At 40.9% G+C, this 16,612-nt stretch overlaps 1 protein-coding gene across 4 annotated transcripts in view; it reads right to left on the reverse strand.

Annotated features, from left to right (window-relative positions):
• The window catches only part of APBA2 (amyloid beta precursor protein binding family A member 2), a 373,381-nt gene that overhangs the window by 42,911 nt on the left and 313,858 nt on the right, over window positions 1-16,612 (reverse strand). For all 4 annotated transcript variants that reach the window (XM_043987875.1, XM_043987872.1, XM_043987873.1 and 1 more), the window contains 3 exons: window positions 12,170-12,349; window positions 7,203-7,415; window positions 1,134-1,253 (listed from right to left, as the gene is read on the reverse strand). In XM_043987875.1, the coding sequence (XP_043843810.1) occupies window positions 1,134-1,253; window positions 7,203-7,415; window positions 12,170-12,349 (513 nt within the window). The remainder of the gene's footprint in view (window positions 1-1,133; window positions 1,254-7,202; window positions 7,416-12,169; window positions 12,350-16,612) is intronic.

The raw sequence follows: 16,612 nt of genomic DNA on the forward strand, positions 1-16,612 counted from the left end.
TGAATCTCTTTAGACCTTAGTTTTCACATTCTAAAGTGAGGGGGTTGATGACTTCTGCAATTTTTCCCAGCTTCTAAATCTGTGGCTGTTCCTCTGTAGCTATTGGGTTGAACCCAAACCACGGATTACTATTTCTCTTTACAGACCTAAAGGAAGTAAGATATAGTGATCATACCATTCATTGAAAAGAATATAATTTGTGTTTTTGAAGTGTACTTCAAGCTCTTTCTCTACAAATATACTCTCACTGTACTCATCATTCCCCCTATCTCTCCCTCCTTCTCATATAAGGATGCTCAACTCTCAGTTACTCAAGGTTTGATTGTGTGGTTGTGAATTATCCAGATCCCTTTCTTCCCCTCCCCCTTTCTTTTGTGATCTGCCTTAAACACTTTCATTATTCACTGGAAACTCTGCCTCATAGAATGCTTATGGAAAGGCAAAGAAAGCAAAAATCTAAGCAGTCAAACTCAGGTCAATGAGCTGACAGACTGAAAGTATTCATGAAAATGGGATTTGGATATGGCTGTGGGTTTTTAAGCTGCTACCCCAATTTCCCATAAACATGAACATGCAAAATTTGAATACAGAGCCTTGTTTTTTGTAGTCATCATTCCAAATAAATGCTGCTACTCTAGCTAGCTCTGAGAGATCCAAGCAGTGAAAAGCCACAGTGAAAGCCACCCCTCCAGCAGTTACTTCCCCATGGCCAAGTCTCTTGGCAGCACATGGGGCCCTGACCTTGGCCCCAGAGGATTGGGTCTAGCCTTCATGCGTGGGTGGTTTGGGTGGTTCAGTGTTGCCATGACTAAGATAATTGGCCAAGACTGGTCATGAAGATAATTCTGCTGGAGGGCAGGGAGACATTACTGTGAGCCCTTTGGCAACCTAGGCACTCACAGACAGGTGCCCTGTTTGTCTGGAAAATGACCTCTGCAGAGAACCAGTCTACCAGAATACTGCAGCCCCAGTTGGATCTGCTACAAAGACATTTTATACAAGAGCAGAGGGATTACTGCAAGCATCTAATCTGCCAAGTTCTCACCACTAAGTAATTTATAGCATCCATTGCATTAAGGCTTTAAATATAGCTTCTCATCAAGACAGCACATTGTAAAGGAGTGTTGACTTACGATCCCGTTCTGTACGCTAAAGCCCAGCTGGTATTTCAGGTCAGGTCGTTTGATGAGGACAGTTGTGACAGGTGGACAGCTGACAATGTTGAGTTTCACTTGTGTCTGATTCTTCAAACCCTGTCAAACAGGCAGAGATACATATGATTATCCTAACCCAAATATCCTTTGCATCTTTAGCATCACAGAAATTTTAGAGGCAGAAGGAACCTTAGGAATCATATAGTCTAACTACGTCATAATGGAACATAAGATATTTGAAGGTAGGGATTGTTTCTATCTTTGTATTTGTATCTATGGGACCTAGCAGTTTCTGGCACATAGTAGGTGCTTAATAAATTCCCTTGTTTGCTTTTATAGATAAGGAAAGTGAAGACAAAAGAACATAGGATTCAGATCTGGAAGAAATCTTCGGCAGCTTCCAGTTTAACCAATTCACTTTACAGATTAGGAAACTGAGGTTCAGAGAAGAGTCACTTGCCCCAGGTTCATAGAGGTTTTCCCAGGTCAACTAACTCCAAATTCAGTGCTTTTGCCACCACTCCACAGAAATTAGTTGATTTGCCCAAGGTCATATAATTAATTAGTGGCAGAGTCTAACAATATAGTTGGGTGAAACTAGTTGGCTTAATCTAGCTCATCTCATTCACATCCTCTTTCCTCTAGTTACTGTGGAATACAAATATTAGCTTCCCTTTGAGACCTATAATCCTCTCAAAAGCTGGTGCATAAAATCTGTAGGTGATGATGTTACCTTAGCATGGATTCTGACTAGACAAGCATATCTATTTGTTTGGTTTTGGTTTTTTTGTGGGGCAACGAGGGTTAAGTGACTTGCCCAGGGTCACACAACTAGTAAGTGTCAAGTGTCTAAGGCTGGATTTGAACTCAGTTCCTCTTGAATCCAGGGCCAGTGTTTTATCCACTGCACTACCTAGCTGCCCCTAGACAAGCATATTTTTAATGTACCAAGGTTTAAAACTGTGTGGAGATGTCAGGAGCAATGAGATGAAGGCTGAAGTCTTTGGTAGCAGAGATTGAAAGAAAGGAAAAAAGAAAAAAAAAAGGGAGCTATTTCTGGACCATACCAGTTGTCTCTCTGGTACAATCAACCCTTGCTGTCCTGTATCACCACAGTGGTTCATCTATGACTCCACCAAGGCCTCTTTCATCTTTACCTGAGCTTCCTGATAGACCTGGCAATAGAAACCTTTCACACTGATTCCCAAGACAAAACAACAGGGCTCTCTACTTTGCCCCACTGTTCCTATGTTCAGATGTAGCACCTTCAAGATATCAAGGTTTCTACATTATCAAGCTGAGAACTGGCTTCAAGACATGAAGGCTTCTACATTCATCTATTTAACAAGTTTCAAATACCCTTTCTTTCCCCTAAACTCCAAGGCCATGTTAAGGAGTCAGCCCAACACATGGAGATAAGAAGGAAGTGAACTGTCTGCAAAGACTATAGGTACTAACCATTATAATAGAGCTATATGTGAGGGAAACCTGTTTATGATGCTCAACCATAACCTTGGGAAGTGGGTGGTGAGAAAACTTGCTGTTTGATTTCATTATTTGTTTTGGGGTTTTGCTTGGTTGGTTTTTCTTTACATTCTGGTTTAAGCAAATGTTCTGCTTTATGCCATGTATTTTATTCTGGTATGGTAGAAAAGATACAATGGAAATGAAAACCTGTAAACTATGGATGACATCTTCAATATGATGGACCTGGAAGTAGCAACCGGGCAGAATGTTAAGGGTACCCTGGCTATTACAATGATCAAAGAGAATGTGTGAGCTTTTTTAAAGAAAATTTGTGCATCAAAATACTTGAGGAAGTGTTGAAGTGTAGGAGATGAAACAGAATCAGAGAGCTTAGGCCAGGTGCTCAGAGAACAGAGAAGCTAATTCAAAGAAACTACTGAGTTGGGATTCAAGTTGGGTTAGAAGTAGGGTATTTTTAACCAGAAAATAGGAAGTGTGCTTGTGGCTCAGAAAGAGAGCACCTTGATTTCTCCATGACCAAAAGAAAAAAAAAACCCTCAGAGAAATATCTCTGGTTTGAAATGGATATGAGTCAGGAAACAAAACTGGAAATGGTGACAAAAATCTCATATGGGTTAATATGCCAAGCTGCAGTAAGCAATAAACAGCCATACTGCATTTAGGGAGATCCTAAGATCTTCCCTGCTAGTTTTATATTCAATTGGCTTGAATATCTATATATGTTGGGAAAATAATTTTACACTCTCCAAAAATAATTGTATAATGTAGTATTGCAGAGAATGTTGTTGGGAAGAGGTTCTCTAAGGGAATTCTTCTCTTAAGAAAGGGCACTTGGTACATAGCACAAAGACAACGGGAATGGCTAACAAAATAAGTAAATGATTCAATATCTAAAAACATCTCGACACATAGGAACAACATATCAAATCTGACAAGATGAAATATGTGAGAGTTCAATGTAAAGTTCTACATTTGAGTTCAAAAAGCCTACTGCTCAAGCTTTAGCATGGTAGAAACCTGGTTAGACAATGTAAAAAAAAGACCTAGGTCTTTTAATGGGCTGAAAGTTTAGTATGAGGTCACAGTGAGCCAGGAACCCTAAAAGGATAATTTTATATTCAACTAAAGAGGTGTGTGGTATCCAAAACAAGGCAAGTAATAGTCCTCTTAGGATACTATAGTAACCACATTTTAGAGAGGACATTGACAAGCTAGAACTCACCAGAAGATAGTCACCAGGTTGTAAATGGAATTGAGAAGCATGTCATTTGAAGACTGGTTGAAGGAATCATTAGCCTTTGGCCAGAAGAAAAGATTTGGGGAATGAGACTGATGAACAAAGTGAAAGGGAAATGACAGAAAAACTGTCTTCAGATATACTAAAAAGTAGTAGATTTATTTGGTTTGGCTTCAGATGAAGAACTAGGCACAAAGGATGAAAGTTATGGAGATGGTAGTTTTGGCTTGTTATTAGGAAAAAAAATGTCTTAGAATGCTAGATTGTAATCTCTTCTGTTAAAATGTAATATCCTTAAGAGCAGAAAATTTTCCTCCTATCTTTGTGTCCTCAGGGCCTGACACAGAGTAGGCTCCAAATAAATGTTTGTTGATTGTCTGATTAATAATTAGTTATCCGTGATTGGAATCAGATACTTCAGGGGGGAATGAATTTCTCATCTTTTCAATGTCTGCCAGTGGTTTGATGGTGCTTGATGAAGACTGCATAGATAGCATGCTTATTTTAGGTAGGGGTTGGATCTGTTGTTGTTGTTCAGTCATTTTTTCAGTCATGTCCAACTCTTTGTAACCCTCCCCCTCCCCAATTTGGGGTTTTCTTGGCAAAGATATAGGAGTGGTTTACCATTTCCTTCTCCAGTTCATTTTACAGATAAGAAAACTGAGGCAAGCAGGGTTAAGTGACTTGCCCAAAGTGAAATGGCTATTAAGTGTCTGAGGCCAGATTTGAATTCAGGAATATGAGTATTCCTGACTCCAAGGCCAGCACTCTATCCACTGCTCACCCAGCTGCCCCTCTGATGACCTTTTAGGGCCTTGCCAATTCTGAGATGCTATGCTTTTTAAAAATTCCGTGACAAGATGATGTCCACGGGCTTTTCTAGATTAAAGGTTCTGATTCTAAACAGTAATATCTGATTGGGAAGTCTTCAATTTTCTGGCTGCCTGGGGCTGAATTTGATGATAAAAAGTAAGCATGAAGGCATAGCCCAAATTCCTGAGACAACAGGACCCTTTCTGCCTCTTGTTCTCTTGAACTGTATATAAAAAGAACATTTTCTGTGACTGAGAACTGCTCCTATAGCATTAAATCAAATTGGCTCCCTCTAGCCTAGGGGAGCTGTCTTTCTATCAGGCCCAGAGAAGTCTGTTCCCTTTCCTCTGTGGCTTTTCCAATAAGATGACATTTTATCAACACTCAGAATAGCCTGGAGACAATAGGAGCCTTTTGTGTCATCAAAAGCGCCTAATCTAAGAACAGTCTCACCCCTACTATCTTTTGAGCAGACATTCATGGAAATGGTGCCTTGTAGACCACCATTACGTGGAGCCCTTGCCCAGAAAGAGAGACATTGGGGTATTACACTGTCCTCTGGCTGACTGGCAGGAGCCCAGAGCTTGGCTTTCTTCTCTGTGGGGAACCTGGCTGGACAGCTAAGAATTTAGTCAGCTATGTACCCATATGAAAATCTGTCCTCTGGTTTATCTGTATGATTTGCCCATTAGGCAGATGCTATCTGCTTAGTCCAGTGCTGAGACACTGTGTTTGATTTCCTGAACCAAACAAAGGCCTTTATTTTGTGAGACAAAAAACGAGGAATGAAACTGCTTTCTCTGGCCCTGAAGAACACAGAGGGAGGGAGTGTGGGAGGAGGACAAGGGAACCAGTCCCTCATCCTCTTCTGTAATACTGTGGCCTTGATTAGGTGGTGAATAAATTATAAACTGACAAGATGGTTCTGTATGTGTACAAAGCATTGGCTAAATCAGCACTGTGCTCAATAGCTCAGCAGGGGTCCCTAACAACCTTAAACTTGCTACTTTCTGGAGGCACTGAAACACCAGGAAAAAGGAATCTGGACCCATGGGTTTCTAAAATTCCTGCCTTCTCCCTACCACTGCATAAATGCACACGTGCCCCACTTAGGCAAGGAGGTGACCCCTAATGTTGACCATTCAAATTTGCAAAATGAATTAGGCAATGATGAATTATGACACAATGTTGTTTTTTTTTAATTAAATAGAAACATTTTCACATTTTTCTCTAAATAGTGAGCTCCCTTGATGCATTTTAAGAATTCACTCAAAAATACAAACTGTACCCTAGTTCTGGTTCTACCACTAGCTCACTTGAGCAAGTATCTTCTCTTGGGAGTTCAGCTTTCTTGACCTAGAAAATGAAGATCCCTTTTGGGTCTGATATTAGGAATAGTGAGAAGAATCATCCACTGGAATTCAGGAGATCTGGGTTCAATTCCTGACCCATGTGACTATCAAGTAAACCACATGTGATTTCTCTGGTAGATGCTTTGCTCCTTTATCTGTACAAGGATGAGTTTGGGTCATGTGATCTCTATTGATCTTCCTGGCTTTGACTTTCAATGACCTTACTATAACTCTTCAGAAACATGTCTATTGTTTAAAATGTGGCAAGTCTGTAGTCATCTTCCTATTTATAGTGACACTCTTTATTTCCCTAATAGTAATCAGTAAAAGTTTCAAAAATTCAAATTTAGGCTTGTTAATGGAAAAAAACAAAAGTAGGAGCAGCCTTAGGACAGCTTAGAGACAACGGGGTCCTTTCATTTCATTCAATGCCTAACCTAAGAGCAGCATCTTGACCCTACTAACTTATGGGCAGACATTCATGGAAATGGTGCCTTGTAGACAACCATTACATGGAGCTGTTGCCCAGAAAGAGAGACATTGGAGTATTACACTGTCCTCCAGCTAACTGGTCAAACTGGATTGCCTCTTCTTGAAATGGCTTCAGAGGGAATCCTTTTACAGGTATTGTCCAACCTCTCAGTCCCTTCCAACTCTAAGAGTCCATGGAACCCTCCTGTCCACACTATAAATACTGTTCTATGAACCCCACTGTTTGTGAGGGATCACTTGGAATGGCAGAGGCTTTCGATTTGAGGAAGCCAACTCTATCCTTGGGGAAATGTAGAGCACCTCCTCTTCCTGACCCAGGTATTTCTCTGAAGGGATGTTGACCTAGTTCTCAGTAAAACAAAACCAGACTTCCCCCCTCCCAAAAGTCTCACAGAAAGAATAAGGATCAATGATGAATTCTCAGAAGTTCATGGGGGGAGGACAGACAGAGAGAGACACAGAGAGAGAGAGAGAGACAGAGAGAGAGGAGAAGGAGGAGGTAGAAGGATAAGAGAGGAGAGAAAGAAGAGAGAGAGGAGGAAGAGAGGATAGAGAAGAGAAAGAAGAGAGAGGAAAGGAGATGGAGGAAGGGAGGTAGGGAGGGAGAGAGAAAGAGAAATAAGAGAGAGAGAGAGAGAGATAGTGAGAGCGAGCGATTATTAGTACCTTGATGATTCCCTGGCATGTTGCAAGTGGAAGACCCACTAAGCTGGTGCCATTGATTGACATTATCTGGTCTCCAATGCTCAGCTTCCCAGATCGAGCTGCTGGACCTCCATTCATCATGTTAGCCAAAATGACTGTGGGGAGGATGGAACCCCAGCCCGACTCCACGATCACCACACCAAGGATTTCTCCCTTTTGTTTTTCTATATGCAGCTGCAATGAAATAAAATAGGCATTAATGTGCCTGGCTCTCATCCTGCATCCACCTGGCACATCAGGAAACAAGCCCTAAAGATGACCCCCAATTTTGAGAACTGGACAAATACCTGCTCTCTCCACTTATATCCCAAGGGAGTTTGTTGGCATAATGCCATAATGTGAAGCCATATTAACCTTAGCAGAGTTGTGCCCTTGAGTTCAGGATCTGGCCACAAGAGGATTTCTTACTTATAACATCTAACAATCTCTCTCTGTCTCTCTCTCCCTCCCTCCCTCTGCCTCTCTCTCTCTCTCTCTCTCTCTCCCTCCCTCTGCCTCTCTCTGTCTATATTTGTCTTTCTCTGTCTCTCTCTGTGTCTCTGTCTCTTTCTCTCTCTCCCTCTCTGTCTGTAGTAAAACTCGATCCCATCACTCATATAGCTCCACATGCTAGATAATCCCAAGAGTTGGGGAATATGTAATCAGTGCCTTTGGAATTAATTACACTGCAAGACTTCCAATAGTCATAATGATGACAATAATAACAACACACTTGTATGACCCTTTAAGGTTAACAAAGCACTTTCCTCACAACTCTGCTCAGTGGATGTCATTCCTGTTTTACATGTGATGATCGAAGTGTGATCTGAATCATCAATTAAGGCAACAGAGGTTCTAACTCTAGGGGGAAATATAAGTGACTAGTTTTCATTAAGTAAAGTGTTCTTTTTTTATTCAATTCCTGGGCTTTTTCTATTAGGGAACTGATAACCAGGTACATGCAGTATGGACCACATGTGACAAAGTGACGTCCCTGATGCTGTCCATATTAGCACAGGGAAAAAAGAAAAAAAAATGGAAAATGTCCTTTTTACACCTCCTTCATATTTAGTTTTCCTTTCAAATATTGCTCATATCCATTCCTTCCTTCTCTCTCTTTTTTTTTTTTAACTGAAACCATCTAACTTTAGGCCCTCATCACCTCTCACCTAAACTATTGTAGTATTTTCATGTCGGGTATCCCTGGCTCCAGGCTCTCCTTTTCAATCCAGCTTGCATACCACCATTGCACCAAAGGTCTTTAAGCATAGCCTTTATCTTGTTTGTTCCCCTACTCAGAGATATTCAGTAATTCTCCAGTACCTGTAACATCAAAGCTAAATTCTTTTGGCTGGCATTCAAGATCCCACTCTAACTTTAGCTTCGACTGAATCTCAAAATACATCTTAGATCCTACTCCTGCTCCATAACCTGCCATGCTCACCTGACCTCTAGGCCTTTGTCCATTGTGCATCCTTCAATTAGCATGCACTCCCATTTCCCCTCTACGTATATAGATTTTGTTTTTGTTTTTGTTCTTTCCAGGGCAATGGGGGTTAAGTAACTTGCCCAGGGTCACACAGCTAGTAAGTGTCAAGTGTCTGAGGCCAGATTTGAACTCAGGTCCTCCTAAATCCAGAGCCAGTGCTTTATCCACTGTGCCACCTAGCTGCCCCCCATGTATACAGATTTTATCCATCCTTTAGGTTTTTTTCAAATGTCATCTCCTACAAGAAGTCTTCTCAGCTTTAGCCCACTCTTCATTCGGTCAATCAATAAGTAAACATTTATTGAATGAAAATCATGCTCTTAATTGTACAAGGCAAGTGCTAGGCACTGAAAGAAAAAAAATGCTTAAGAAATAGTCTCTACCCTGAATCAGATTATAGTATACCTAGGGACATTGAGACATAAATTAAAAAAAATAATAATAACTAGCATGGCCAAATAGCTAAATGAGTAGAATAGACATTAAGTGCTAATGGAGATCCGAGTCAAAGGAAGTCTTAATGTGTGGAAAAGGCTTCAGGAGGAAGGGTCACTTGTATTGGACTGGCAAGCAGTAAGAATGTTATAAATGCTTGTTTCTTGAAGGGAGGAAGGCAAAGGATAGGAAAGGGTATGATTTATCAAAGGAAAGAGGATATTCTAGGCAGAGGAAACAATGGGAACAAAAGCATATTTAAGAGGTGATGAATAAATGAGTGAGCTACAGTGATACATAGTATATGGAGAAATAGTACAAAATAATTATGGAAAGGTTAGATGTACTTAGCTTGTGGTGGGCCTTGAATGATAGGTAGTAAAGATTTGGCTTGAAGTAATAAGACACTGAAGGATTTTGTTTTGTTTTGTTTTTGTTCTTGTTAGAAAAAAAATTATACATACAATATGGTGTTTTAGGACAATCTGACATGGATACATAGGACAGATTGGAGGAAAAACTGTAGGTAGGGACCAGTTAGGTCTCTGATCTTCCTCTTTTCACTCTTAGAGGATTTAATGTCTGTATCATACAATTTAGCAATTATAGTAATTAGAATCTCCTTTGTAAGCTATGCATAGCCTAGCGTTACAAGGTCTGGACATACACAGATGGGGTTCAATGTTAGGTTACTCCTCCAGTTCCTCTGACTCCTATTTCCCCTAATCAGAGTTGTCCATGGAAAAACTCGGACTATAATTCAGGTCTACATCCATACAAATGGAAGCAAAATGATCCCCAGATCCCACATAAGCACTCAGGGTAACAAACACACATATTAGGTATACGATGGTCTTTAGTCTTCCGCACAGCCAATACAGAAGCCACATTAAGGATTCAGAGTAACTCAATCAATATAGTGAGTCTTCCCAAAGGTTCTAAAGTCCTTCAGAGTCATAGCACCACCCTGTGGTTTGGACACATCCTACACAAATAATTCAATATTGTTTCATGTGTATGCATCTGAAATCCTCAGACTGAAAGCTCCTAAAAAATAAAGATATTTTGTACCACTTTTGTATTCCACAAATGGTAACAGATTCTTGTTGGCTGGTTGTTAGCCCAAATCAATTCTGAAACTAAAATAGGACTTAGATAAAGACACTATAAACCTAATCTTAATTTCTCTTCCACCCCACATACACATCATATTTTAAGTATGACAGTGTTGAAAACTCAGAGGACATCACTGGAATACTGTTTTGGAACTTCCACATTTTGCAATAAGAGAGTTATCTCTACTCTCATTCGGTGGCCATGATCTTGTATACTCAGTGGAGTAAGCAAGTCTTCTCTGGATTAATGTCCCAGCAGGCTCAGCCCGAAAGAATAGAAAGGCTCTAATAGGCCATAAAGGGCAGTTGTGTGGTACAGTGGATAGAGTAGTAGGTCTAGAGTCAGGAAGACTCATCTGCCTGAGTTCAAATTTGGCCTCAGACATTTGCTATCTTTGTGATCCTGGATGAGTCATTTTCCCCTGTTTGTCTGAGTTTTCTCATCTGTAAAACAATCTAGAGAAGGAAATATCAAACCATTCTAGTATCTCTGCCAAGGAAACCCCAAATGGAGTCATGAAGAGTCACACAGGCCTGAACATGACTGAACAAGTAGGCTGTAAACTTCTTGTGGGAAAGGATTGCATCTCTTTTTTCCCCCCCTACATCTTTCTATCACTGGCCACTAGCTTAATAAACATCAGCTCAGTCATATTATCAAATGGAGATTCTCACCATGGGCAATGTTGTACCTTGTTCTCCTTTAAGTAAAGACAAGACAGCCTGGCTCCTAAACACAGACTTTCACCATGGATCTGGATAAGGAGAAAACTTATCAAGATGTTAAACCTCTCTACCAGCTGACCAATACAAGCTCTGCCCGAAGTAGGAAAACCAAGAATGACCCTTTTATCTACCTTAAACAATAGCAAGAGTAGTCAAATGGGGCTGCAGTTTCACATCTGACAGTGAAGAAGGGAGAGTATGATGCTTCCTTGCCATCTTGGACTGGTAGACCCTACTGATCACTAAGCTTCAACAGGTTCAAACAACTATGAGGGGGAAAGTCCATGGATCATGACTCAGAGACACTTCTCTTCACAGCCAAACTACTGATTCCAGTTTCAGAAAGGTCCTGAGTTTATCAAAGGAATTGATTGGGGAATATAAAGGTTAATTGGCCCTACAGTGGCAAGAATATGTACCAGGCAATTGGTGCCCTGGATATCCATTGCTGCCGGCCTCACAGACCCATGGGAGAGCTAGTGCCTGCACACAACTGGTACCTACAGAACAGTCCCTTGTCACAGTCTAAGCAAGCTGGCTTCAAAAGAAGGCTAGCACAAGGGTAGCTTCCTCCTCCTCTTCTCTCATTTTGCTAATGGGCCAGGTCCACTGAATGTCTCTATCCTCAGAGTTTAGCAAAAAGCCTCCTATGGGTATCTCCCTGCACTTGACCAAAACCAGTTCACAGATTTGGAATGTAAAAGCATCCAGGCACTCCAAACACATTCTGTAAATATTTCATTTCAAAAGATGGAAGAATGCTTTTCTGAAATGTCAGCTCCGTTTTTCCAAACTGCTGAGTGCCAATCAGTGACAATAAAAACCATTAAAATGTAAATTTTCAAGGTCATTAAAACTGATTACAATCTCCTTTGTTATATCAACACCTCATTACAACATACAAGTAGGCAATACTACAAGGACATGTAAGATGCAGGCTTTGTTCCCCACTTCAATCAAATGTAAAAGCAATTATTTTTATGATGGATGTACAAAGGCTCTAACCAACAACGTCAGGCATCCCTGATAAGCCTAGATATAAGGGAGGTATTTTCCTATAAAAATGCCTTCTTTCCACCACTGCATTGTTCAATTATGATAAGAAGCTGGAGCAGGAATGCATAAGTTAGTAGATAAATATAATTTAAGAACTCTTTTCTGGAAAATTAAAGCAGTAGGCTTACCTCTTTGCAATTTTCTGAATTAGAGAAATGTATAAGGTCATCATTATACATTTCTTGAGTATTGATAATGTCACTATATTCTTTCTGACTTAGGTCTTCGGGGTTAATGCCATTGGCCCGTAGGAATTCTTGGTAGGCCACGCTGAATGCCTGGCCAATGGACTGAGCAATCAGCTGCGCCTGTCAAAGAAGAAAAAAGACATAATTGAAAACTTTGTTCTGCATAACCCCGCTGGCTCCAAGCATCAGGAAAGGCAGCAAGCACCACAGCCACAGGCTCCTGAGAGTCATTCCCAAAAGGAGGGCTTGCAAAATGAGTACATAGGGTTTCCAAGGGTCAGTTGCTTAGATATCTGCCCTTTAGAATAAGAAAGAAAGGAAGGAAGGAAGGAAGGAAGGAAGGAAGGAAGGAAGGAAGGAAGGAAGGAAGGAAGGAAGGAAGGAAGGAAGGAAGGAAGGAAGGAAGGAAGGAAGGAAGGAAGGAAGGAATTCCATTCCCCATCTGGCAATGATTGGACCTTGATCAATACCCACAGCTAGGGAGAACCTCTGGCAAAATTGTGAAGTCTTTGGTGGACTTCTCCTTCCTCCTTCCCATACCCACTTGCAACACATACATCCTTCTGCCTCCTTTACCCCCTTTACCTCTTAACCCCAGCACTTGGAACTTTATGCTTCTCCCAGAGCCCTCCTGTTAAGTAGAGGAAAGTAATACAACAGATGAATTCTCATTCCAGTGTTATGAATTTAATTTCCTGCTAAGGAAATATCTCCGGTTTCAAAAGTAGATGTAGTGAGCAAAACTTAACCCAAAGGGGAAAAACATCTAAAGATGGAATTGCAGACACTATGGCAGCTGGGTAGGGGAGACAGACTATTGTGGGTAGAGGTGCCTTCTGGCCTCCCTAAATCATATGGCCTAGCTGCTTATGTTTAGGGCTAGCCCTGCCAGTAGCCTCCAAAGGTACTCGCAAGGCCTAATGACAGACACAATGGCCATTCCTCCTAGGATGGATTTCCTTTCCAAGTATCCAGGCAGAGCAGGGGATTGCTTAGAGATAAAAGATGATACCCCACAGGCTTCAGGCACTAAGGTGCAGGAGTGATACAGAGAGGAGCACAACTCCACTAAGTTTACAAGGACCTTTAAGGGAAGAGTTCGATAGTTCTTCAAAAGTCCTTTCATTCAAATCACTGGCTCTAGAGTCTAAAAACATGGGATCAGATCCTGTCTCTGACACTTACTACCTGTGAGATTTATTCTGGAAGGCATTTTCTAAATGTCATATTGTTCTCAGAACTGAAGCAAGTGATAAAGAGAAAAAAATGGAGAAAACAGATCACTTAAACCTTAAAAACAAAACAAAACAAAACAACTGTATCATGGAATTGACCATAATGATCTCTATAGACCCCTACTGAAACTCTGAAATTCAGAATAACTAAATAAGGATATGTCAGCAGCATCACCAGCTTTCAGAATTAGAATGAATCTCAGAGGTCATGTAGTCCAACCAATACCTAAATTGATAGATACCTTTCACAACATAAGTGTCAAACTCAGGGTCCTCTGGCTACCCCTTGCCTCCTCAATGTGGCCCCAATCAGATTAAAATGTAATTGGGAAATGTTTTTTAAAAATACAAGTGTTGTTGTTGTTGTTCAGTAATGACCGACTCTTTGTGCCCCATTTGGGGTTTTCTTGGCAAAGATACCGAAGCAATTTGCCATTTCCTTTTCCAGCTCATTTTATAGATGGGGAAACTGAGGCAAACAGTGTCATCAGACTCCCACCTCCCTCATTATGGATATTGTGCCTTTTTAGAGCCTGATATCACTTGTCTTGAATGATGGCAATGTGACACATTAACAAACACTGAATTTGCAACCCATGAAAATCCTCAGATCTTTTTCTACCCAAACTTGTCTAGGAACATCTTTTCCATCTTTGTGCTCAGTAGAACCAATTTAAACTCCTTGAGAGCAGAGACGGTTTCACTTCTGCCTTTATAATCCCTGCACCTAGCACAGTGCCTGGCACATAGTAGGTACTTAATAAATATGGATGCAATTGCATTGACTTGTGAAGCTGATTCCTTTAAATGATCCCTCATTTATATGCCAGCAAAGCCTTCAGCATCTTTGGAGAGTAGATGCCTAAAATTCAGAAAACCACCTAGTAGAACAAGAGACTGGGGGTTTCCCCTAAAGATCTGCATAAGCATTATGCAAGTAAGACCCTGACCTTGAACAGCAATGCAGTATAATACAGAGGACACTGGTCTCAGGGTTCGACAACCTGAGTCTGAGCTCCAGCTCTGACATTTGCTAGCCATGAATTGTCTCCATGCCCTCAGTAAAAATGGGATAACAATCATTGTATTACCTGACTCCCAAGGTTTTTAGGAAAGCACTTCATAAATATGAATTGGCATTGTTACCCTTCTTTTCCTTCCAACCACTTAGGAAATGAAACATCCAGGGTAATAAGATTCCTGTACTGATGCACTTGCCAAATGAAAACAGCCTTTGGCATCCCAGCATTAAATCACTCTCCTGAATCCTCAATGTGCTGCCTCCTAAGAAGCACAGCTCCCTCCTCATTAAGGGAGTCCCACGTCTCCCCACCCTCAGCTGAGGCAGCAGGTCTTTATCTATGATCACAAAGTAGAATCACAAGATTTGCCCCGGACGCCTTCCAATTCCCCTCTGCACTTCTCTTTTCTTCTCACGTCCCTCAGTCTGGGTTTCATTTTGCCGAAGGTGATGACATGAGGCCTTCTCCCTGCTGGGCCTGCCTATCCGCTCCAATCTTCTCTGCCAGCAATAAAGGGAATCTCATAAGCTGGCTTTCACCGTAGGCTACGAGACCTGCATGTTCATCAATGTCACAACACAGCCTGCTCCTGGGCAGGACCATCTCTCCTCTGCTTCATCTAGGCCCAGCGGCCATGCGTCCTCTACCATGGTGTTGATGCAACAGAACCAATCAATCCATTTGTCTTCCAGGACCTATTTTCTTAGACATGGCTATATTTTAAGCATATCTGATATCTGCCACACTGTCGATGGAAAAGAGCACAACGTTTAAAAATCAATGACATTACTCTTGTGTATTCCTTGCTACTTCCATCATTCATTGGACAAGATTCGAGATCCAAACTCCCAGATCGGGCTAAGATGAAAACAAAGCCTCCGTGGTTTGTAATAATGAAGTGAAAGGCTCAGGAGGAATATGACAGTGACAATCAAAGAATATTTTAAAAGAAAAAAAAGTGATTTACTTATTTTCCAATGCCTGGCACATAAATGTTTAATAGATGTTTGTTGATTGATTGATCCAAAGTACTATGCTAGCTTTAGAATAAAAGAAGTTTGAAGCATAGTGGATAGAGAGAAGGCCTCCAAAGCCCATCACTGTCCAGAGAATAGCACTTAACCTTTCAATGCCCCGAGCAACTATAGAAGACCCTAAGTTTCAGAATGGTTGCAGATCATTGTCGGTAGAAGAGGTTCATTCCCTGGAGCCTCTTACTCTAAGGAAATCACAGCAATGGTTAATAATAATAATAGTAGTAGTTATTATTATTATCATGCTACCTATGTTATTGATTATTATTAATAATAATTATTATTATTAATTTTTTTTAGTGAGGCAATTGGGGCTAAGTGACTTGCCCAGGGTCACACAGCTAGTAAGTGTTAAGTGTCTGAGGCCAGATTTGAACTCAGGTACTCCTGACTCCAGGGCCGGTGCTCTATCCACTGCGCCACCTAGCTGCCCCAATAATTATTATTATTATTAACAGAGGTAGCATGGCATAATAGAGTGCTGGGATTGGAATAAGGAACCCTTTAGATTTGAAACCTGTGTTTTCATATCTACTAGATGTGTGACCCTAGACAAGTTTAACCTCTAATTTGGCATAGGCTATTTACTATGATTTTTCTATTTAGTTACAGTCTATGCTGGTAGAGCTAATTCCCTACCCCCAGGAGTTCCCCAAGCTGCCAAAATCAAAGATGCTTTCATATTTTTCATATGTTAGTTTTATGACCCTCTGTATGTTATTTCATGCTCTCCCCTATAAAGGAAAATATTGGCTAGATTCATGGTATAATGGAAAGAATATTGGCCTGGAGATCAGAAGACCTTGGTTCTAGTACTAGATTCTAATTCTAGCTCTGCAACTGGCTAATTCTTTGACTTTACCTCTGCAAGGCTTAGTTTCCTTACCTATAAAATGAGAGGGTTAAACCAGATCATCTCTTAGAGGTGTTAAAATTCTTTACTCTCTCTTGATTACCAAGGTTCTTTTGTGCTCTAAAATTTTATGATTCTGCTTATGACACCTCTGTTAAACTCCTACATGAATCCTTTGACCATGTTATAGAAGTGACCCTGAGAGTTACTAAGGGCTCAGTCAGCAGACCATAAGCCCT

The sequence above is a fragment of the Dromiciops gliroides genome, chromosome 2, assembly GCF_019393635.1.
Source record: "Dromiciops gliroides isolate mDroGli1 chromosome 2, mDroGli1.pri, whole genome shotgun sequence".
In the NCBI taxonomy this organism is placed as follows: Eukaryota; Metazoa; Chordata; class Mammalia; order Microbiotheria; family Microbiotheriidae; genus Dromiciops; species Dromiciops gliroides.